The sequence below is a fragment of the Gopherus flavomarginatus genome, chromosome 4 (assembly GCF_025201925.1).
Source record: "Gopherus flavomarginatus isolate rGopFla2 chromosome 4, rGopFla2.mat.asm, whole genome shotgun sequence".
NCBI lineage: Eukaryota > Metazoa > Chordata > Testudines > Testudinidae > Gopherus > Gopherus flavomarginatus.
The window spans coordinates 106,022,686-106,047,785 of NC_066620.1; the positions used below are offsets into that span (position 1 = coordinate 106,022,686).

Genomic DNA, 25,100 nt, shown 5'->3' on the forward strand with positions numbered 1-25,100 from the left:
ATGAAGGAGGACCAATACAGTAATAAAATCACCTGGGCACTCAAGCTGGATATATAAACACTTTGAACTTTCAGTTAAATTAATATATTTTTTGTGCAGTTTTCCTGTTGCAAAGATTGAATTTGGTAGATTTCCTTTTAATTCATTTGTCAGTGTTTGATGTTGTTGTGTGTGAAGAAAGAGCTTCCTAATTATAAGGCTCTCTGTAGTATAAATGTGTGATTTCTGTAAAGTGAAATGATATGAAGCAGTTCTGTAGCACATCTGCATAAACACTGTACAAAAAGGGGAAGTGGTCCACTTACCCACTGTTGTTTTGTTATTTCCACAGTGCAACTAACTGTGGTGCTGTTGACTAAGCTAAATTGGTCTTCATTCTTGAGAAATTCTACATTTTTAAGTATTTCTTGTACAAGTAGTAGTTCTGAATGGCAGAGTGCTTATAATCTTTTTCAGCTTGTGAATGGATGGTGGCAACAATTATCATCTTTTGGCCATGGGGCTGTAGCTTCATTAAACCTTTAACTGAAAATATCTCCTGAAAGCAGTCTGTCCCTGGAAGCAGTGAAAAGAGGAGAAAACTCTCATAGATACCTCCCTTTTTTGATTCTCTAGTCCAGAGTGTAACATTTCCTTGGCCAGCCAAGTTTGCATCATACCAAAGCCTGATTAAGTCCAAAGTATTGTGCTGATGAGGCAACTGCTAACTGTTGAGGCAACACCTTGCATAATTACCTGGACCTCCAGGCAAATCCATCCCCTTCTAGGAAGATTTGCTGGTTCCCAGTTCTCAGAAAAGGGGCATCGCTCCAACTCCCAACCTCTGTAGGGTCGTACCAGTTGTGCTCCCCTATTTATTTTATTCCCGCCTCCACCAGCTTCCCAGGGGAACGTAACCGATGCATCCAAGACAAGGTACCACCCAAAGCTCCAGTCTTTTGATTCAAAGACAAATTAATTGTACCATGAAATCATAAGTGCCCATACAGTCATTTCCAAGTCTAGAGATGCCTGCAGCACCCTGCCCTAACTCCTGGGACAGCCAACAACTTGATACAGAGCAACAAGAAACAGATTCTGCATGTAGCTAATATAATCTGGAAGACAAAGGAGAGAGAGAAATTGTCTTGCAGCATGTGGAGACCAGAATAGAAAGAAACCTAGTTTCATTTGGGGGACCACCCCATCCGTGTGCAACTCTGTCTCAGCACTTACGAGAATTAACCAATCTCAGCTCCCCTAACAAAGGGTGGGTACCATTTTCCGGCTGTTGCCATAGAGCCACCAAGGGTATCATCCAGCCCCCCCACCACCACCACCTCCAACTCTTTTTTAGATATACATCTTTTGAACAGGCTACTCTCACTTCTGGAAACAGGCTTATAGATCTCTGCCAGGTACATATCAATAGCAAAGGTGTTGGCACCAAGAGTTATTCACTCCTGTACCCAGGACATAGCACTGAAATCATTATAGAAAATAGTGTCAAAGAAGCTGGCACTGCATACGGAAACCCTTGACAGCTCTAGCTTTTATACAGTTTCTCAAGCATTCACACAGCTACTTGTGACATATGAATGCCTGAGCAGCCCAGTGCTTGCTCCAGGCACTCACTTAGACTGGACTCACTTCCCCACCCATACTACAAGCAGCAAAACTGCCGTAAATTTGACCTGTCAGTATAGCACAGCCAACCATGTGCAAATCAGCATTCAGAAATCAGGTGTAGACAAAAATAAAACAATACTTGCCTGGCTGAGACAACTACAGTGTGCAAAAGTATAGACGTATAAGCACTTTTTTAAGTAATAAAATATCTTTAAAAAAAACACTGAGTGAAATTACTGCAACACAATATTCATAATTAAGGAAATACATTTTCTGATTGCCAGGCAAACAGAGCCCCTATGCAAACAAGTAAATGGCATAGAGAACAAAATGAAGAAGAAATAGAACATAGTAGTGTACTCTTCTGTATTGAGAACATTGTAATTTGTGTACATAAAATTGGATGAATGGAAGGTAGGTAAAGTAGGTAGACAGGATTTGCATTACAGTACACACTTAGTATGTACTTTTTCCTGGATTGTTCTTAGTTTGCATAGCTAAAGGTAAAAATAGTTTTTTTAGTATTCAGCTTTACAGTTACAAATTTCACCATGACAAATTTAAAATGTCCATTAGGTCAGTAGGAGAATCCTGTGGCACCTTATAGACTAACAGACGTTTTGGAGCATGAGCTTTTGTGGGTGAATACCCACTTCTTCAGATGCATGTAGTGGAAATTTCCAGAGGCAGGTATATATATGCAGGCAAGCTAGAGATAATGAGGTAGTTCAATCAGGGAGGATGAGGCCCTATTCTAGCAGTTGAGGTGTGAAAACCAAGGGAGGAGAAACTGGTTCTGTAATTGGCAAGCCATTCACAGTCTTTGTTTAATCCTGAGCTGATGGTGTCAAATTTGCAGATGAACTGAAGCTCAGCAGTTTCTCTTTGAAGTCTGTTCCTGAAGTTTTTTTGCTGCAGGATGGCCACCTTAAGGTCTGCTATAGTGTGGCCAGGGAGGTTGAAGTGTTCTCCCACAGGTTTTTGTATATTGCCATTCCTAATATCTGATTTGTATCCGTTTATCCTTTTCCATAGCGACTGTCCAGTTTGGCCGATGTACATAGCAGAGGGGCATTGCTGACATATGATGGTGTAGATTACATCGGTGGACGTGCAGGTGAATGAACCGGTGATGGTGTGGCTGATCTGGTTAGGTCCTGTGATGGTGTCGCTGGTGTAGATATATGGGCAGAGTTGGCTTCGAGGTTTGTTGCATGGATTGGTTCCTGAGCTAGAGTTCCTATGGTGCGGTGTGCAGTTACTGGTGAGAATATGTTTCAGGTTGGTAGGTTGCCTATGGGCGAGGACTGGCCTGCCACTCAAGGCCTGTGAAAGTGTGGGATCATTGTCCAGGATGGGTTGTAGATCCCTGATGATGCATTGGAGAGGTTTTAGCTGGGGACTGTAAGTGATGGCCAATGGAGTCCTGTTGGTTTCTTTCTTCGGTTTGTCTTGCAGTAGGAGGCTTCTGGGTACACGTCTGGCTCTGTTGATCTGTTTGTTTCTTGCCTCGTGCGGGTATTGTAGTTTTGAGAATGCTTGGTGGAGATTTTGTAGGTGTTGGTCTCTGTCTGAGGGGTTAGAGCAGATGCGGTTGTACCTCAGTGCTTGGCTATAGACAATGGATCGTGTGATGTGCCTGGGATGGAAGCTGGAGGCATGAAGGTAGGCATAGCTGTCGGTAGGTTTTCGGTATAGGGTAGTGGTAATGTGGCCATCACTTATTTGCACCGTGGTGTCTAGGAAGTGGACCTCCCGTGTAGATTGGTCCAGGCTGAGGTTGATGATGGGGTGGAAGCTGTTGAAATCGTGGTGGAATTTTTTCAGTCTCCTTCCCATGGGTCCAGATGATGAAGATGTCATCAATGTAGCGTAGGTAGAGAAGGGACGTGAGTGAACGAGAGCTGAGGAAGCGTTGTTCCAGGTCGGCCATAAAAATATTGGCATATTGTGGGGCCATGCGGGTGCCCATAGCGGTGCCACTAATCTGGAGATATACATTGTCATCAAATTTGAAATAGTTGTATGTGAGGATAAAGGCACAGAGCTCAGCAACCAGTTGTGCTGTGGTGTCATCAGGGATACTGTTCCTGACAGCTTGTATTCTATTTGTGTGTGGGATGTTCGTGTAGAGAGCCTCTACATCCATGGTGGCTAGATGGTGTTTTCTGGAAGGTCACTAATGCATTGTAGTTTCCTCAGGAAATCAGTGGTGTCACAGAGATAGCTGGGAGTGCTGGTGGCATAGGGTCTGAGTAGAGAGTCCACATATCCAGACAGTCCTTCAGTGAGAGTGCCAATGCCCGAGATGATGGGGCGTCCAGGATTTCCGGGTTTGTGGATCTTGGGTAGTAGATAGAATAACCCTGGTCGGGGCTCTAAGGGTATGATGATTTGTTCCGGTGTTAGCGTAGGGAGTGTCCTGAATAGATGTTGCAGTTTCTTAGTGTATTCCTCAGTGGGATCTGAGGGAAGTGGCCTGTAGAATTTGGTGTTGGAGAGTTATCTGGCAGCCTCCTTTTGGTAGTCAGACCTGTTCATGATGACAACAGCACCTCCTTTATCAGCCTCTTTGATGATAATGTCTGGGTGGTTTCTGAGGCTGTGGAAGGCATTGCGTTCTGCATGACTTAGGTTATGAGGCAAGCGGTGTTGTTTTTCCACAATTTCTGCCTGTGCACGTCGGCAGAAGCATTCAATGTAGAGGTCCAGACTGTCATTTCAACCTTCAGGAGGAGTCCATGTGGAGTTCTTCTTCCTGTGCTGTTGGTGGGAGGGTATCTGTGTATCAGTGCGCTGTTCAGTGTTGTCCTGAAAGTATTCTTTGAGTCGGAGACGGCGAAAGTAGGCTTCCAGATCGCCGCAGAACTGTATCATGTTGGTGGGGGTGGCAGGGCAGAAAGAGAGTCCCCGAGATAGGACAGACTTTTCTTCTGGGCTGAGTGTGTAGTTGGATAGATTGACGATATTGCTGGGTGGGTTGGGGGTACCACGGTTGTGGCCCCATGAGGCAGGTAGGAGTTTAGACAGCTTACAGTCCTTTTTCCTTTGTAGAGAGGTGAAGTGAGTAATGTAGATCTCCTGTCTTATTTTAGTGAAGTCCGTTTGTATGGAAGTTTGGTTATTAATGAGAGTCTCCAGGTTGGAGAGCTCTTTTTTGATATTTTCCTGTTTGCTGTATAGGATGCTGATCAGGTGGTTCCTCAGCTTCTTTGATAGAGTATGGCATAATCTCTCACTGTGGTCTGTGTAGTATGTAGATAGCAGTGGATTTTTTACTTTTAGTCCATTTGGTATGATGTCCATCCGTTTGCATTTGGAAAGGAAGATGATATCTGTCTGTATTTGTGCAAGTTTCTTCATGAGGTTGATGGATTTCCACTCCATGCGGCTAAATGCAGTGCCTTGCATGGTGTCAAGTATCAGAGGTGTAGCATACTACACGTAGCTGAAGTTGCGTATCTTAGATCGATTCCCCCCCTAATGTAGACTGGCCCTTAGTGACCAGAGAATGCAGCCCTTTATTATCAGTTCACATCTGTGCACATGCAATACCAATCCTAGTTCACTAGCCATGTGCTTGTCTTGTGTAGGCATTCAAACTATATTTGATTTTTAAAGCTGACCCAAGAAAGTTCATTGCTTAGTTATTGGTTTTCAGATGGATTTTCATGTGTTGGGTTTGATGCTTGTGACATGCCTACCTGACACACATCTCTTCCTATGCCATGCTTCTGCAATTATAATAATCCAAGCACCTAAGCTGGAGATCTCCTCTTCTTTAAATGAAGGGGGAACTTGCTGGCAGGGTGCTCTCCATAATAGCCCTGGACTTCAGATTTCTACCCCCTCCACTTGATCCAAAATAGCCGGAGTCTGTTGACGTTTACAACATTTGGGAAAGCCTGTCTGTTTGAGTTAAATGAGAGCCGAGATTTGTGAGTACTGTTTATCTCAAATTTTTAATTGCTCGTTGGTTAAGTTTTCTGCTGGTCTTTTGGTGTGATTGTTCTTTAAATGTCTGTTAAAGCACCCAGGAGCTTTGGATAAGACGCCCCGTATTAGATAAATCAAAATAAATTAAAAAATAATAGCTGGAACCCTGTGTTAACCTTTTTAATTAATTTATTTATTTCAGGGGTGACAGCATACTTATTGCTGTACAAGACACAAACAAAAACAGAGGGTGAGATTCTCAATCCCACTCCAGCCAGCCCTTAGATACTAGGTAAAAGGGCCAAATGTCATATAACCCGTAAAAGCCCTGAATTCGGCCAGGGAAGAATTTATCCAGTGTAGGAACTAAGCAAGACCGTCATAGATTATACTTCAAGAACCCCCCTTGCAAGCCCTCCGAGACATAGTGGATATGCTGGGGGAGGGAGAGTTGTCAGGGACTGGATTTCAGCACAAAGTATTGTGGAGGTTATGGCCAGCACTGTCATCCAGAGGGCCATACAGTAGGGATCGCTGTAAGTCCCAGAACAGTACATTACTGGGAAGGTACAAAGGCCGCTTTAAATCATTTTGCCCTACCTTCCCCCGTCCTCCCACGCGCAGGCTGCAAGCTCTGAATTTCACCTATGGTCTCTGCCTGAAAACAGTATGGTCTAAGAGCAAACCATGGTAAGTACTTCCAAAGTTCCAAAGGTATAATTTTATAAGACCTATCCAAAAAAAATGTACCAGGGTAAGAGAGATTTGCTGATCCCTTTTGAGATATATGAGACAGACCGCACTATATTTAAGAGATGCTAATAGAAAGATCAGTATATAATGTGCATGTGTGGTTTTGTTTCCTTCAGTTTTGCTTCATCCTACTGTATGCTGGTGTTTTTCTTTCCCCTTTCCAAAGGGAAGTCACTCCACCAAAGTGGAAGCTGTGGTTCGGACTCTGAAGAAAATCCAGTTTAAAGATCCAGGGGCTAAATCTTTAGTTTTTTCAACGGTATTTATCAGCAGTTTCTACCTTAAAGGTTACTTTACGTTCTACAAATTCTTAGATGCCAGTAACTGTTTCCAAAATTCAGTTTAGCTACTAAACTATGTAAGTAGTTTTCAATGTCCACTTGATTCTTTGAGAGTTGTGAAGGATTCTTCATGTCATTGGGACATTGTTGATACTACTAATGGTTAATAGATGGAAAGTATTGTATAATAATATCTAGCTCTTATATAGCACTTTTCTTCAGTAGATCTCAAAGCACTTTTCAAGGGAGATCAGTATCATTATCCCCCATTTTACAGATATTCAAAGGGCAAACACTGAAAATTCATATGCAGACGTATTACCAGTTCTATGTGTATTTTAACTAGATAGAAAAGACGCTGTCGAAGTATTTTTCATAAATTTTAAAACTACATTTCATTGTTGCAAGTCTCTTCTGCTCAAACTTGTCTTTATTTCTTTGTACTAGTTTTCTCTCAGGATTCTGTTTGCCCACTTTGAATGCTGGACTGTTTGCCACTTTGTATCTTTAATATTAAGACAATTTTTAAAATATTGTTCTTGGAGAGAAACAAACACAAAAAACCCCAAAAATTTGTTTAATGTTGATTTAATGCGTATCATAAGAGGTTCATTTTATAACTGCAGTCTCTTGGGTTATTTATTGATAAGGTTAAGATATTACAGTCCTGCAATATTTTCATGTTCTGTTGTTGTCAGTGCTATTTGTAATACTGACTTTTATATTGTGTTTCTTCTAGTGGCAAGATGTTTTGGACATAATTTCAAAAGCTCTATATGATAACAACATGGTGTTTGCTCAGATTAACGGAATTAGTAAATTTCAGGTACAGAAAGCTGATTTTGCTGCAAGTCATTTTTTGCGGGAGGGGTTGGTGGGGGAATAATCAGCAGAAATTCATTTGACCCTTTCACCTTGCATCTCCTTTGGGAAAATGGAATGAGAATAATAGAACTGATCAAGGCAGAGCATTTGATCTCTGAGCTAATGAACTATAAAATCATAATAATTAAAAAAAAACTATCAAAAACACACAAATAAGCCATAAACTATAATTTAAAAAAAAACTTTTATGGATGAAGGGGATGAGACAGATTGGCCACGGTGTTCTTTGGGATTCTTGCACTGCTGCTGTTCATTTGTCCTTTGGATAAAAGAAGACTTCTGTGTTCAGGGCTGTCAATTACTAAATTCTCTTTTAATTAAAAAAAAAAAAAGACAAAAAAAACCACCTGATTGTGACATTCTCCTCAGAAAGCCTGGAAGTTTTACCCCTCTGCCTCAGCAAGAGAAAGCTTTGCTGGAGCTTAAATAGTATGTCACCTCCTTGCCACACCAGTCTGTCTGACTCTCCAGCAAACTCTTTGAGACTCTGCCAATCTAAACCCAGGGCTAGTGCAACCATTTAGGCAACCTAGGTGGTCGCCTAGGGCACTGGGATTTGGAGGGCGCCATTTTCTTTGGCAGCGACCGCAGCAGCTGGATCTTCAGCCGCCCCGGTCACTGCTGGCATTTAAGGGGAGGGAGCTAGGGCAGGGGAGCGCAGGGAGGGCTGCCTGCAGCAAGTAAGGGGGGGCACGGCATGCAGGGGAACTCCCCACCCTAGCTCACCCCTGCCCCGCATCCTCCCTGAGCATGCCATGGCTGCTTCACTTCTCCTGCCTCCCAGGCTTGCAGCGGCTACGCTAATTGGCGCCACAAGCCTGGGAGGCGGGAGAAGTGAAGCAGCCACGGCGTGCTCTGGGAGAAGGTGGGGCAGGGGTGAGCTGCTTCACTTCTCTCACCTCCCAGGCTTGTGGTGCCAATCAGCTTAGGCGCTGCAAGCCTGGGAGGCGGGAGAAGTGAAGCAGCAACGGCATGCTCAGGGTGCTCATGCTTGAAGCAGGGGTGAGCTGGGGCGGGGGGGTGCCTCAGGGTGGGGGGTGGGGAGCTGCCACAAGGGGGGCACCTCGGGGGGGTTGCCATCATGGGGGGGGGCGCCACCGCAGGGGGCAGGCGCAAGGTGGAAGTTTCGTCTGGGGCACAAAACATCCTTGCACCGGCCCTGTCTAAACCTTGTCTTGCAGGTAACATTCAGTGAACCCAGAGATGTGCCTCTGTAGTGTCCAGTCCCTCTCACTAGATACTAACAGAAATTACTAAATCCACCGTCTCCAAAGAGATAGTGTACACACACACACACCAGCCTGATAGCCCAGCTGCAGGCATACTTTTTACCTTAACACACAGCACTGAGATGGTTTATAGTACAACTGAGAGTATGTTTGTTAAAGAACATAGATGTAAGTGGTACTAAGCCAGAAAAAGAGACAGATATGGTTACAAACAAAACAACATGCTTTTTAGTGACTACAGCTAACTTTAGCAAGTTATAATCTTTGCCTGAGCAGCTTTCTTACATCAGGCTACCACCATCTCCACCCTTTTGGGCAGGAGGATCCACTGTTCACAGAATTAGCGGGTGCTGATCCCTTTGTCTCCTAAGTGATAGGTAACTAAGGGGTTTTTTGTCCTTCTTATAGTCTAGTAAACCTTTGAAATGTGTTTCTTTTGAGGTGAATACCTCAGACCGAGGTACTCTCCCACTGATGTGCAGATGCCATGCTGTCGTCTTCATCCTCTTTCTGTTGGTTTGCTAACTTTATTTACCTTAGATGCAAGTATATTTTCATTGTCTCTAGTTTACAAAGCTTGACGCTGGCAGACTGGCAAATATACATTGCTTTGTCCCGGACAAACCTATTTATCTGTTCTACTAGGATTACTTAGTCTGACCATGTTTTCGGAACATATTCCAAGCATACATACCTGTACATACAACACTCAGTAATATTAATTACCAGAAAGTCACCAGCTTTCCTAAAAGACCTTGCTCACACTTTTATAGTACAATAATATTGTATACAATTAGTTGATTGTTTCTTCTTCTTCACCCTGAGGTGTCTGGATCCTGATTGTTGTACCTACCCTGTACTCCTTATTCAGGAACAGCTCCCACTAAAATGCTAATATGGTGTTTATCTTCTAGGAGAACCTCTCGGCATTTAAATATGATCCAAAGATCAATATTTTGTTGCTACCCCTTCATACTGGTTCCAATGGATTAAACATAATTGAGGCAACTCATGTTCTGCTAGTGGAGCCCATTTTGAATCCTGCACATGAACTTCAGGCCATTGGCAGAGTGCATCGTATTGGGCAAACAAAGTAAGAATTAAAATAAATGTTGCTTAAAATTTCTGTTATATTGCCTTGCCAGTCTAAAATAATGTTATGCTCTTATGTGGCAACCTCCTTCTGAGAATCTCTAAGCTGTGACGAAGTATAATAGGTATCCCCACTTTACAGATGGATAAACTGAGGAACAAAATGGTTATGGATTAAATCTTCAAATAGAACCTAAATACTTAAATGACTTAAGCTCTTGGTTTCCATTTTCAAAAGTGACTTAAGTCAGTGGGACTTAGGCACTTACGAAAACTTTGCCATGCGTGATTTACCTAAGACCACACAGTCAGATCCAGGACTAGAATCTAGTGTCTTGACTCCATATCTCAAGCTCTAGCTGCTAGCATTACAAACTCTCTTTGATTTTTGTAAAAGCAGCTTAGGTTAATGATGTTTTTCTATTTTATCTGAATGGCAGGTAATTCAGAAGGGATCAATAGCTTACTAGCTTAACTGCTTTGGTCGCAAGAACCACATGCCTTACATGTGGAAAAAAAAAAAGCATAATATTTTTTTCCTTGTAGGCTTCTCTTCTCAGTTTTGCTGTTGTGTTTTAACGTAAACTTCTTAACAATTCTTTTTTTTTCTAATTAGTGATCATAATGATTTAGTTGTATATTTACACTAATGAAAACAAGCCACTCTGCCAGAGTGTGGCCCTTCTGCGTGTAGTTCTGGGAAATGGGTGGGTTGGGCTGGAAAACAAAAAAGGCCCAATTCTCCCGTTTACTTAGGCTCAATTTGTGGCTACCTAACTCAGTAAAAAGTGGGTGAAGCACATTAAAGATTTGGGAGAGATTACTACTGACTCAGTTGTAAGCTCTGACTTCCTTGGGAGTTGTGAAAGCACACTCTCAAACATTGCAGGGCCTGGATTCTGTAGGTCCAAAGGAAGTGAACCAAGAGTCAGAGGTTGATGAATGGAAATGAGGAGCAGTCATTCCCAGCAAAATGCTCCCGAGGGTGCTATTGGATTTCAGAGTGGAAATCAGCTTTGGAAATGCTGCTGTGAGCAACCCTTCCACTTATCCCCCTCCCCAAAAGGGGGATAAAGTATATATTTGGGGGTAGGTCTGGCTCTTGAGGAAGCTAGGGGGTCAGGCTAAGTACTGCTAGGGGAAAAACTTCTGGCACGGGTGCACGTGGCAAGCGCACACACCTATTGTGGAATAGACATGAGCAACATATCTCGAACACCAGTTATGGAAAAGGTAACTGTATTTTGTGTTGTATACTCTATTAAAATAATAATGAAAATAAAATTTTAAGGAACCTTGAGTCAAGAAGAGAACTATGTATAAGTTAAGTGTGTAGTAAGGGCCAAATTCTGTTGTTTCACCAGCATATATCTGGAGTTACTCCAGATTTAAACCCCTACCCTGCATAGGCCTTTGCTCATGCTTATCTTTCACCCACATGAGTAGTTCTATTGACTTTATCTAGTAAATTTTACGGTAGGGCTTGAAAGAATCCCATTGACTTCAGTGGACTTTGAATCAGGTTCTAACTGAGCAGTGTTTAGTGTTCTTCATTTTCTAATATAAATTCCTCGTCTGAAAAAAAAGTATTATCAGAAGGATCTCCAGGTATTTTCATAGATATTAACTTTTGATTTTTACTCTGCTCTTTTCACCCGCCCAGGACCTTGAAAATTCTTCTTATTTCCTTTTAGCTTTGCTAATCTCCATTTGGCAATCACATTTTTTTTTTACCCTTTTTTATATGGCACATAAGAAGCCAAATAAAGTGTTGGTTTGTCTTCTGCATTAGTGATATCAACACGGCTCTGAAAATGAGGTTAAATTAGTCATTACCTGGAGCTCACTTTCTTGGATGGACTCAAAAGCAATAAAACATTGTAGGTCCTATACAAACAATGGACTGGGTTCATTACTCAGAACCAGATTATGACTGGCCCTCATAAAAAGGGGCTCTTCAAGACAGCATGCAAGGAGCCTGTCTCAATCCCTTTACTCAGGGAAGTTCAGGAGATGCTTCCTCCATGTCCTCATTCCATGTGTACATCTCCCCAAAGTGGGCTAGGAGAAGGCAGGACTTTTCTCCCATCCACATACCATGCTAGTCTATGGAGCAGGCCTAGCATACGAGGAGGAGCAGGCCACATTCCCTGAAGGGGTATAGGTGCAGGAGTACTCCTCCTGTGTGCTAAGAAGTTACCTGGGCTGGATTAACGCCTAGGTAAACCAGGCATGTCCCTGGGCTGGGACCCCCACTTATTTATATTTATGTATATTTGCTGATGCAGATTTGCACACGAACTGAAAGAATTCACATGATGTTACACCACTTTGTGCCAGATCACAACACCAATTATCAAGGTTGCCAGTTTTGGTTGGATGTATTTCTGGAGATTTCATCACATGACATAATCTTTAATTTTTAATTCCTGGAGACTCCAGGACAACCCTGGAGGGTTGGCTATCCTACCAATCACTCAAGTGAGTGAAGTTCTTTCAGTTCATGTGCATCCCCACATCAGTGGATGAGTGGGCAGAGATATTCCTCACACACAGCTGAGGCTCTTTTGCAATTTCCAAGCAAAGGGGAGGGGACTGGGTAAAGAAAATGCTTTATTCCCCAACAGGGTAGGTGCCCAGAAGTATATGTTTGACTGGGACCAAGTGATGAGTTAATCTGGCCCTGGGAGTTACAGAAGGAATCATGCCTCTGAGCTCCTGGGGTTGTGCTTCTCAGTCCCTAGGCAGGGTTGTGCACATAATATACATTTTGAAACCTTCTTATTGTTACTAGTAAAACTGAGAGCAGAATTTACCCACTGTCTATTAGAGTTTTTTTAAATTATTTTTATAATCATTGAGGGCCTGATCTTGCAAAGTTGCTATTTGAGTGGCGGGAAGTGCTGAACACCCTTTACTCTCAGTAGAGGTTGCTCAGCACCTTACAGGTTTGGGCCTTTAAAATCCAGAGGACACTTTCAACAAGGTTAAAATAATTTGTAGGGAGGCCAAAATTTGGGCCTAAACTTCTTCACAGTCCTATGGCAATATTCCAGTGCTCAATTTTTTTTTTTTAACACATGCAGGCCCACCATTGTTCACAGGTTCCTGATAAAAGCAACAATAGAAGAAAGAATGCAGATGATGCTGAAAACTGTAGAGAGAAGGTACATTTTTTTTGGATGGGGGAGCTAAAAAGCATTGTTACTGCACCAAAATGAAAGTCGTTTTCATACGTACGCCCTGCAGTCACTCTGTTTAAAAGGTTATTACACTGTATTCATTATATTTGTGAGGTTTTTACTCAGTCATAAGCTTTTGCTCAGCTCTGAAATGTTTTGACTAAATTCCCAAAATGTTTTCAGCAAAGCTTTGAAAAATTGACACTTTAACCTGGATTTGGTATTCAGTGATTTGAAACTAAGTGGACTTATTTACATTGTGTTTACATGCAAAAACATTTTAATTAAGAGACCAGAAGTCTCTCCAAGGACATGAACCGTTCAGGTATAAGTGTGTTGAATAACCATAAATGTGAGACCAGATTTACGTCTTCAGTACTCCAGTTTTACAGTAGTGTAATTGCAGTGAAATTACACTGTCATAAAACTGGACTAATGCAATGGTGAACTAGACCTAAGGTGGATTGGGTTTTTGCTATTAATAATGTTGTTTAAGCATTGGACAAATTATTTGAGTTTTTACATGCAAAAACATTAGAATGGTACAGATGTACCAGGTTAAGCTTTAAAAGCTTGTATCTGGGCAAATCTTGTATTGGCTAGATAACTAATCAATGTGATGTGGATGTTACATTTCTGGTTTACATTAGACTTTTCTTTTTTTTTCTGGGGGGGAACCCTTATTACCCAGGCATTTTAATTATATCTAATAGTAAGAGACTGACGTAAGCCCTGAAGCATGAGATTTAATATCCCTTCCCAAATTTTTGCTATTAATCATGTTGTTTAACCATTGGACACATTATTTGAATTTTTACATGCAAAAACCTTAGAATGGTACAGATGTGGAAAATTGATGAGACAATACTTTCAAAGATGATGCCTTACCCCTCCAAACAAATACAAGATGAGAATTTCTAGTCATACAGCATAGTAATAGTCAAAAGTTATGAAAAAATAAACCCTTTAACTGCACAGTTCCCTCCATTTAGTTCACAGAACCAAGCTTTTGTGACTAGAAGAATTGCAGATCCAATATAGCTGCAGAGGAGCAAAAGTACTGTATTATGCTTCTTGCCCAAACAACAAAAACTCCAGATGAGTTCTGATTCCAGTCTTTTTATTACTTGTGGTAGTTTGGGAAGATGTACAAAGCAGGATTTACATCAGCCTCTTACTATTAGAGATCAGGATCTCCTACTGGGGGCAGATTATTCCACTTCTTCTCAACCATATGGTTACTGGTCACTGTCAGACGAGGTCCTGGACTAGGTGGAACTTGGGTCTGATCCAGTATGGCAAATCTTGTGTTCTGAATCTGAGTAGTACTGAATAATATGAACAACAAAATATCTGATCAGACTACTTTAATTGCTTTGTCTTTAAAAATTGCCTAGTGAGAAGACTTGTAAGATGGTCTCCACATAATAAACAGGATGGTTCATGCTGCTTTGGTTGAGTATGGGAATAACCATACCCTTTCTTAGAGAGACAAGAGGGGTGAAGTAATATCTTTTATTGTGCCAACTTCTGCTGGTGAGAGACGCAAACTAGTGAGCCTCACAGAGCTCCTCTTCTGGTCTGGGGAAAGTACTCTGGGAAAAGTGTCACAGCTAAATGCAAGGTGACACATTGTTTAGCACAAATTCTAAAGAACTGTTCAAGATGGAGTGGCCCGTTAACACCTCTGCAGTCATAAGACAAAAAGAGGTGGATAGTGCAGGTTGTTGCAATAAGCCATAAATCCATTTTCAGTCCATGATTTTTCATATGTAGCAGAGTTATGAATTTAAACTCCCAGATTTGTCTTTTGAAAGTGTTGTGCAGGTTTCCTTTGAGGATGAGGATTGATAGGTCAGCTATATTGATCACTTTGTGAAAAGCGTTCACCCACAAGTGATATGGTGTTTTTGTCTTTTAGCATTTTCCTGTGTGAGTTAATTTGAGAGCATAGTGATTATCTGGTTTTATGCACATAGTTTCTATGGGGGCATTTAGTGAAGTGGATGAAGTATACCGCATGTTGTTATAGGCACGTGTAAGATCCATGGATATTGAAATGTGTTGTGGAAGGTGTTGATCATTACAGCAGTGGAGATATGTCTGCAGGTTTTGCATCTGTTCCGACAGTTGGTGTGTCCTGGTCTGTGGGGAGCTTGCTTCTGATGATGAGCTTGGAGAGGTTGGGGGGTTGTTTGAAGGCCAGAAGTGAGGGTTCAGGAAAGATTTTTTTTAGGATGGGGTCCCCATTGAGTATGGGTTGTAGCTGTTTTGATGATACCCCATATGGGTTCCAGTGTAGGGTGGTCTGGGACAACTAAGGGCATGCAGTCAGAGGGAGATTTATTTCTGTATTGAAACAGGCTCTGAGGATATTTGTGTGGCCTGTTCCATGATTCAATCTGCTACTCTGGTGGAGTGTCCTTGTTCAGTGAAGGCAGTTTTGAATAATAAAATATATATCCCAGACTTTCTCCTGGGAGCATAGTATGTGGTATCTGAGTGCCTGACTGTAGATAACAGATTTGATGGTGTGTTTAGGGTGGATACTGGATCTTTGAAAGTAGGTGTGGTGATCTCTTTCTTGTATATGGTTGTCTATAGGGATCCATTGTTGAAGCTGATTGTGGTGTCCAGGGGAGTTTAATGGATTAGGATTGGTTGGTGAAGTTGTGGTGGAAATCTATAAGAGAGTTTAAGCCAGAGTTTCATCCAGAGGATGAAAATATCATCAATGTGTTTGAGGTAAATCATTGATTTTGTGATGCATTTGTCTTCTTCAAGGTGGCCCCTGAAGAGGTTGGCATATGGCTGGTTTGGACAAAGTGTGTGTTGTTGAATGTAAAATTGCTATGGGTGAGGATGAAATAGATAAGTTTGTCTTTGTGTTTGGGATGGATATCTGAGGTCTGTCTATTGTTTTGTAAATATTTGAGGCAGGCATCATTGGTCTGTAACCTACTAACCCCCTCTTTTTGTCCTATCACTGCAGAGCTGTTAAAGGGCCACTCTACCTTAAATGATCCCTTAAAATATGTACTAACTACTTATGTTGAACAATCTGTTCCACTTTGCATTTAGCTGTGATGTTTGGAGTACTTTTCCCAGAGCTGAAGGAGAAAGCTTGTCTCTCTCACCACTAGAAGTTGGTCCAATAAAAGATAATACCTCATCCATCTTGTCTTTCAAATATCTTGGAACCAACACGGCTACAACTACACTGTATACATACCCTTCCTTGTCATCTTCCTTTGTGATGTTCACTGTAGTACAAATATTAGACAATCTACAACTGCATGTTCTTTCTTTATTGCACAGTCTGTTCTCTAACTCTTGTGCAAATTTTCCCTACAGCCACACCAGCTCTTCCATGAAACAGTCAGAAGCCTCAGTGTTGACAGTGGCTGATCTGGCAGACCTTTTCACAGAAGAAACTGAAGAACTTGAGTGAAACAACTTTTGATTTGACTCAGTGAAATCAGAAGGGACATGTCTTAGTAATAGCATCTGCATTAAATCAGTTGACCTGTCATAAATTCCTGTAGATGTCGAACACCCTTCTTCTGTTAGGATTGCTAGAATTAGTAAGGTTTTTAATCATTTTCATTCGATTCTGTGGCTATGTCCTTTTCAGCACATGTTTTCTGATAGCACTGGAGAGCTATTGCACTTTGCACACTATACAAAACAATGGATCTTATTTCCAAAGAACATTTGAGCTGGACTTTTGAGGGTAAAATCTTGGCTCCAGTGAAGTTAACGGAAGTTTTGCCATCGTCTTCAGTGGGGCCAGGATTTCACTCAGAGTAAAGCTTTGCTTTGGGGGAAGGGAAAGTTAAGTCACAGAAACTGAACAGAGTATTTTGCTTCTCGAGTTTTTTACTCTCCAAAGCATTATTGAGAATGAATACCCTCATAGAAAGGGCTCTAGAGTTCTCAGCATATAACTCTCAAGGATTGCACCTCTTATTCATGACACTTAAAATAAACTACTAACTAGTTAGGTATTCGTAATGCCCTTTTTAGGTATTCATGAAGATTATGTAACACCATAGAATTTTCATTGCAAGTTAGATTTCGTGTTCACTTACTGCAGTGTTATCTTGATAAATTATGCCTTTTATATGTATATTGGTCTTAAAATAACAGTAAAAAACTGAATCAGTTGTACACATTTTTAAAAATTCTTAAAGCCATGACTACTTTACTGCTTTGCTGTAAGTATTTGGGTTCCCTTGTTATAGAATTTACAAAAAAATTAAGCTACGCATCATTTTATACTCATTTGGTGTCTCTGTGCTTTTCTTCTCTTTCCCCATTCACTTCTTTTCAGAAACTATGGGCTTGTCTGCACAGTGCACCAGAAGGGTGTGATTTGTAAAGCACACTAACATTGTTGTGCTCTAACTGCACCGGGGCAAGCCCTGCTTGCATTGTCTAAAAGGTACCCCGTCTTGTGGACTACATTAATGTGAACTTTTAGAGCACACCTGCAGGATCTGCATGGGGCAGTTCACATCTTATACTTTCCAACCCTATCCGTATGCCCTTCGGAACATCTCGCACCAAGTTAACACTCCCTATGTCTGCATTATTTCTTCCAGGATCGTTGTTTTGTCTGCAGATGTACAAAAAATTTTCTTATTTGGGCTTTTGCTCCATACGGCTGCTTTTTAGAGCAAGTACACTGTTGTTATTTTCTCCAATACATATGTTGTGATAAACTAGAGGAGAAAAGTTTTGGATGGACTGAACAGTGTGATAAAGTTTGAGCTCAAAATTTACATTCCCTTAAATTGTGCTAAGGACGTGAACAGAAGAGTCTGAAAAGTATGATTAACTAGAAGATTCTGACTATTTCTGAATTTTAATCAGAATGCTTATTGCTTGAAATACAAGTGTTACAAGAGCTTCTTTAGTTTTATACATGCTGACACACTGCTCTGCAAAGCATCTGTGTCAGTACACTGTGTTTTTCTTCCTTTTTTGGTTGTCTGGGACATGTAAGATGTTTACAAGAATAGCCCTCATTTATGGTACATGACCATGGGAATCCCACGCTGGGAAAAAGGAGGCTAAAAAAATCACTCCTCACCCACCCGCCCCTTGCTTGCTTAATCTCTTACAAAGAATGAGTGTATTTGGTCAAAGGCATTAGGGCAGATGAGTCACAATCTATTAAATAGCTACTGTAAAACTAGCTTATTGGAACTAAAGAGTGTAGATGAGTGGAAACATTTTTTAAAGAAAAGTTTAACCCATTGTTACCCCACTGTAAGTTTTTTGTGACTATAAGGTCTCTTCTTTGTCTCTTTGTTTACTGCAGAAGTAAATTTTGGATTTCAATCAAAGCACTTTGTATTTCCAGCTTGTTACGTAGCATCAACAATATCGTCTGAAGACATGGAGAGGCAGCTGCATTATTAAGTAATCATTTAGACTCACAGGTTTGCTCACATCCCAGTCTCTGATTTATATTTTGATAAAACCCAAGCACTACATAACTGCTAGTTCCAGTGTTTTCCCCCTTCTCATTGGAGGGAGGGGAAAAAGCATAGGTACCCATAATGCATTGCAACAAAACAGCTTGCAAGTGTTGTTACTCTATATACAAGACTGTGAAGAGGGTTTCCGTTGGATTTAACACACTCAGAGGTAGTTAAGGAATAAAGAACAAACTTACTTCCCTAGCCTTCTGTGGGTAAATGAAACTATCTAGAGTGCTACAGATTAAAATGTAGCTCTGGTCAGAAAAATGGCCTCTAACAATAGCATTTTGTCTCCACAACTCCATTTCCAGTTTGTTCAGCTTACGTACAAGTTTTTTCCAACTGCCAACACCACATTTAAAGGGACACTCAACCCATGTCAGCTGAAAATGACCTATTTTGAAATGTTTGTTCTAGGGTGGAATTTCCTTTGCATGAAGTTGTACTTCAGAATTTTCTATATTCATGCTAAATGCATCTCCTGTAAGTTAGGTCTGCTAAGTGAGGGCCCCAATTGGGTTTATCAAGTCTCTTGCTGTTTTTCTTCCTCATTATAGTGGGGGAGGAGGAGTTCTGCTTATGGTATCATGTTCTTCGTTACTTCAGCTTGCACATGGAGAGGACCAAGGACATCAGCTTTTAGACCCACGTGGAAACAATAGGTTTCACAGAAACTATTTCTATACTCACACAATGGGACCTTATTGTCAGCTTGGGAGTGGATATTGGAATTCTCACAAAGTATCCTGACCTCGTTGTCCAATCACCATCTCATCCCTGTGAAACTGTCCTACCTTCATTCCACTAAGGAAATGAACCACCAAAGTCTGTCTGCCCACAAAAGCTTTTGAAGCTTAAGTTTCCAGCATGCCTTAGGAAGACAATCATCCACCTACACAGCTAAAGGACTGATGAGCTACGAAGACAGTACAACTGCTTGTCTCTTGGCCTTCTCTTTACAACAAACAGATCACCATAGTTCATCAACTAACTTTGTTAGGTAAAGGCCTAGAGGCAGATGATTACGATGAAGATGGTATTCGTAACACAAAGACCTTCTCTGGTATGCTATCTAGTAAAAGAAGCAAAGAAAAGCTACTTTAATCAAGACCAGAGTGCTTTACCTGCTATCCCTTCCTTCTAGAATTTGATCCCATCACACTCAAAGCTTGAGGTCCTGACAAACAAACTCCAGTGTGAAACAGGTCCTACACCACCTAAGAACTGTGCCCACTGCTACTAGAAATTATCAGCATTTCTTTCAGAGAAGTAAACCTACCACCATCCTCTGAGAAATGCAATAATCTGTTTAATCCTCTTCACCTCTTACCCTGTCTCCCCATTTCTAGGTAAAATCATTAAGGGAAGAAGGGGGAAGGAATACAATCTAAAATCGGGAAAGAACAGGTTAAAGAATATTTAGATAAGTTAGATGTATTCAATTCAGCAGGGCCTGATGAAATTCATTGTAGGCTATTTAAAGAACTAGCTTATCATGACAAACCAACCTAATTTCCTTCTTTGACAGGATTACTGGCCTAGTACCTAGGTGGGAAGCAGTAAACCTGATATATCCTGATTTTTAGTTAGGCTTTTGACCCAGTCCCGTGTGACATTCTCATAAGCAAATCATGGAAGTGGGGTTTAGATGAAGTTACTGTAAGGTGTATACACAACAGGTTAAAAGATTATACTCAAAAAGTAATTATCAATGGTTCACTGTCAGACTGGGAAGGTGTATCTGGTGGGGCCAACGGCAGTTGGTCCTGGGTCTGGTACTATTCAGTATTTTCATTAATGATTTGGATAATGGAATGGAGAGTATGTCTGTAAAATTTGCAGACGACATTAAGCTGGAAGATGATGCAAGCACTTTGGAGGACAGGATTCAAATTCAAAATGACCTTGAAAATTTGGGCGAATTGGTCTGAAATCAACAAGATTAAATTCAATAAAGATAAGTGCAAAGTACTTCTCTTGGGAAGGAAAAATCAGATGCATAACTACGCAAAGGTAGTACTGCTGAAAAGGGGATTATAGTAGATCACAAATTGAATGAGTCCACAATGTGATGCAGATGTGAAAAAGGGTAATATTCTGGGGTTCAGTACCAGGAGTGTTGTATTGAAGATACAGAAGGCAATTTGTCCTGCTCTGTTTGGCACTGGTGAGGTCTCAGATGTAGTACAGTGTCCAGTTCTGGGTGCCACACTTTAGGAAAGATGTGGACAAAGTATAGTCCAAAGGAGAGCATCAACATGATAAAAGGTTTAGAAAACCTGACCTATGAGGAAAAATTTTAAAAAATGGGGCAGGTTTAGTCTTGAGAAAAGATGACTAAGGGGAAATCAACATTTTGTTCAAATATGCTAAGGACTGCTCTAAAGAGGATTGTGGTCAGTTGTTTTCTGGGTCCATTGAAGGTAGGACAAGAAATAATGCACTTTATCTGTAGCAAGGGAGGTTTAGCTTACATATTAGGAAACATTTTCTTACTAGAAGAGTAGTTAAGCTCTAGAATAAGCTTCCAAGGGAGGTTGTGGAATCCCTCTTGTTGGAGGTTTTTAATAGCAGATGGACAAACATCTGTAGGAGTGGTATCATAGGCACCAGCTCCATAGGTGCTCTGGGGCTGGAGCACTCATGGGGAAAAATTAGCAGGTGCTCTGCACTCCCCAGCAGCCAAGCTCCCTCTCCTTGCTGCCTCCTCCCGCACTGCGTCCTGCTCCTCCCCTCCCTCCCAGTGCTTCATGCCCACCCCCTAACAGCTGTTTGGTTGTACTTAGGACTTGCCAGGAGGGAGGGGGAGGAGGCAGAGAAGAGGTAGGGACTGGGACCTGGGGGAAGAGAGTGGAATGGGGGTGGGGGGCTGTGGTGGGAAAAGGCAGGGTGGGGCAGTACAGAAGCGGGAAGGGACAGGAGTGGGGCTGGGCTGGGTAGAGCACCCATCAGGCAGAGGGGAAGTCGGCGCCTATGCGTGGTCTAGGTTTATTTGGTCTTAAGGACCTCTCGCGGTCTCTTGCAGCCCCACATTTCTGTGTTTAAGTTGTGACCACAAAGGTCTAGCAATGTGTGACATCTGCCACTATATTGGATGCTTCAAAAAAGTAGAGGAATGGACTTGGCCCCATCAAGCAGCTTAAATGAAGTTTCTGTTTTTAAAAAGAGATAAGAACAAACATTTCCATCAAAATTAAATTTTCCTTAGTCACTTGAGACATCGTTATAGTTTATTTTATTTAGGTATTCAAGTGCTAGACACTTAAAAATACCAAGATACATACATTCCCTCCCCCACCACTTTAACCCTGAGCCCTTCCTGTATAGTTCACCTTGCACAAGCATATACATATTAACGCATACAACTGTGTATAACTGATTGACATGTCCCTTTCCCACATCTTGCATAATATTATCTTAATAATTACAATGACTGATACTGTGCCATTGCTGTGTAAGGTGTTTGGGCACACACAAGACAAGTTTGTAACCAAAAGAAGCTGCAGCTGAGGAAAGAGGGGGAAAGGATGCAACATAAAGGCAACTAGGCTGACATCTTTCTTGCTCCTTCTTTGGTTGTGGGGTTTTGTTTGTACCGCCTGTTAAATTGTGTTGGGAGCTAAATTAGTATTTTCAGTCCAGACGTGAGTACAGTGGACAAATAGTGATATATAGATCTAATGAATCTGATGTGTGAGACAAAGGGGATTGTACTTAAATCCAGCAGTAGCTTGGATTTGATGGAGACAACACTGAACTGGAGCCATGGTTCTTGGGAACAGCTTTTTCTTCATCAGCTTGATAACTTAGCTAATGTGAATGCAAAGTCTTTGCCCAGAGAGAGCTTTCAGACTCATGTACATGAACGGGGGGCCAATTCCTGGTCACAAAAGGAGGAAGTTTGCCTAGAGGAAAGGCAAATAAGGGGTTTAATTCTTCCTCTTCCCACTTAAATCAGGCATACACTATTACTTTACCAGCTTGTATGCAGCTGCAGTGCGTGCAGGGAGAGGATCATTATTCCAGTCATAATATCTTCTAGCTACTTCCAACACCACTGAAAGAAAGCTTAAGATGACGGCTGCAGGTGCACAGCAAGTAGCTTTTCTCTGCAATGGTTTCCTAACATCAGATCAAATCCTGCACTCTTTAGTCAATGGGGATTTAACCTGAGTAAAGAGTGTAGGATTTGTCCTTGACATTTCGTGATACCAGCCTCCCAGCTCTGTGCACTTAGGGGTTCTTTTGTGTAGATGACCTGCTCCAAGATCAAAAGGAAGATCATTAGCTGCCTTTGTGGCACTGTCCTCCAGACTCCAGGGGGAGCATGTTGTAGATCTGTTCCACATCAGGAGAGAGAGAAAGGAAAATGGGTCAGCTGAGGGAATGCATGTTGTTCCCTCTCAGTCTCTTGGTGAGTCCCAGAAAAACTTAAAACATAGCTTGGAGTTGTATTGCCATTTCTACAGAACCCTTCCAACTCCTTGGGTGTGGAAGCAGCTGTAACAGGGAGGAAACCCTGCAGCTGGTAACAAACCAGGAGAGCCCCATTCAGCCAATGAAGAGAGATGGGGCCTCCTACAGGTTCCTGGTCATCTGTCAGGTTCAGGGCTGGTCCTGTGGCCTACCCTGATGGAGGGCAGAACCCACTCTTGATAGAACAATGGAAGAGGACCATTGGATCCTTGTAGCAATTTCCTCCCCCAAGGTCCTCTTCCATGGTAAGAATGATCCAGCCCTCAGCTATGAGCAATGAATAGGAAAAGGATAATGTATCTTTCATATGTAACACATTCATTGACAATAGGGATCATAAAAAGCAGAATGTTTATCAAGCCATATTTTACTTGCATTTATAATCAAGACTACAGTTATTTTCTTAGTGGAAACAAACAGAATTACTGGAAATGTAAAGGGCTTTGCAGCTGTTGAGGAAAGTGACCCCTTTTCCATAGGTTTGCCTCAGTGACGAGTACTTTAACAATGCATGTGATAACTACTCTGGCACTTGTTGGCCAAACCCAAACCGCAGATTTGTGTGTGTAATAGCTCAAAACCATGCAGTACAAATGTACAGCACCCCAAAATAAAAGTATAGACTTTGTCCTTAAAACAGATGCATTAGACTTACAAGTCATTCTCTGCAGTGACTGTACAGACATCTTGATGGGATGAGGCCGCAAACTTCACAACTGTCCCCCATACAATGAAATCTTGCACCTTGCAAACTTTCGTGTCAGCACAAGGCCTAAAAAGCATAGAATAACTACAATTCCACTGTACAGGAGCTTACAGGCTGCAGAGTGGGATTCTGGCTCCCTTTGTAGCTCACAACAGGACTGTATCATAAATATTTCAACTCTAGTAACTGGTGGCCATGTGACCTTTGTTCTTTCATACACATTCTTAGTAGGAATCTTGAAACTATGATTTAAAAAAAAAAAAATTTCCTTCATCAAAAAATTACCTTTCTACCAATGATCATTATATTTTTGGGGGGAAGGGGAGATAGCACAAAATGCTTTGGACTCCTTTGTTACGTGTTTCCAACAAGGATTGGTGCCATTTACAGCTCCCATTAACAGTCTGCAAAGCAAAATGCAAGGATATAAAACACCAAAGCAATAAATGCAGTGATTGAGGTTAGAGTCCTGCCTAATAAAGAATGAGCTATACTGCTGCTATAGTACATGACAAAAATGCGTGTGTGTGTGGTGGGTGGGTGGGTGTTCTGTCTTGGAGGAATTCAGTACTAAACTAGGTAGAAATTGGTTTGTGAGTGATCTTGGTCTCCACTGACTATCTCTGTGCTCGTTAGGAATCCCATTGTTGAGCACAGGACCCCATTCAGCCGTTAGCTGAGAGGTGGTCATTTCTGTGAAGAGCTTTTTTTTTTAAAAAAAAAAAAAAAACTCCCTACCCACAATGTAAAAGTCCTGAGGAAACTCACCCCCCATTGAGCTAGTTATTCGAGCCAACTGAAAGGGCAAGAGATACTAGGAGTTTCCTGACTTTGAGCAGGTTGAGGGATCTCCAGTTCTGACTGTTGTATGTAAGATGCTCTTTGCTGTTTTCCTGACCGTTTGTCTGCTGACTTCTTTAACTTCAGCAAATGACACTGACATCGGGGAGGGTGAGTTGTTTTTAAAAAAAAATGTTGCCATTAATTCACACACACGAAAAGCATTTCCATTGGGAATTCTGAACAAGCATGGGCCCAGTTCTGCACTCACACTGGAGTAACTACTTTGGCTTTAAACCAATGTGAGATCAGAATCAAGCTCTGTGTGCACAGAATATGGCATGCTTTTCAAATCACACACACTAAGCATCATGCTGGTATGTGGTAGGTGTAGATGCAATTGATTTTAACTGAGATGATAGTATTTAGAAACCTTTTTTTTTTCTGGCTTGCACCTGAATTACTTTCATATAAGACTTTATTGTTTTATTAATAATGCTAGGGCATCTCGAGCCTTGGATAGGCATCTTTTTATTATTTTAAATCTAAATAAATGTAACAGTTAGTTGTACTAGCATTTACTTATGTGATCGGTTGATACGTGTAAGCATTGCACGTTTACAATTAAGCTTTAAATTAATCCTGACATGGAGCTTTGTTTGAACTGCAATTGCTACTATTCT

At 41.5% G+C, this 25,100-nt stretch overlaps 1 protein-coding gene across 10 annotated transcripts in view; it reads left to right on the top strand.

The window, feature by feature from the left end:
- SHPRH (SNF2 histone linker PHD RING helicase) overlaps positions 1-24,344 on the top strand; it is a 1,098,091-nt gene extending 1,073,747 nt beyond the window's left edge. For 8 of the 10 annotated variants that reach the window (XM_050949418.1, XM_050949412.1, XM_050949416.1 and 5 more), the window contains 5 exons: positions 6,464-6,556; positions 7,318-7,404; positions 9,607-9,785; positions 12,871-12,951; positions 16,321-24,344. In XM_050949418.1, coding sequence (XP_050805375.1) covers positions 6,464-6,556; positions 7,318-7,404; positions 9,607-9,785; positions 12,871-12,951; positions 16,321-16,417 — 537 coding nt within the window. In that variant the 3' untranslated portion in view covers positions 16,418-24,344. Of the gene's footprint in view, positions 1-6,413; positions 6,557-7,317; positions 7,405-9,606; positions 9,786-12,870; positions 12,952-16,320 lie in introns of those variants that run through there. The other 2 variants (XM_050949417.1, XR_007773878.1) reach the window with 2 other exon arrangements.
- Positions 24,345-25,100: the final 756 nt, after the last annotated feature.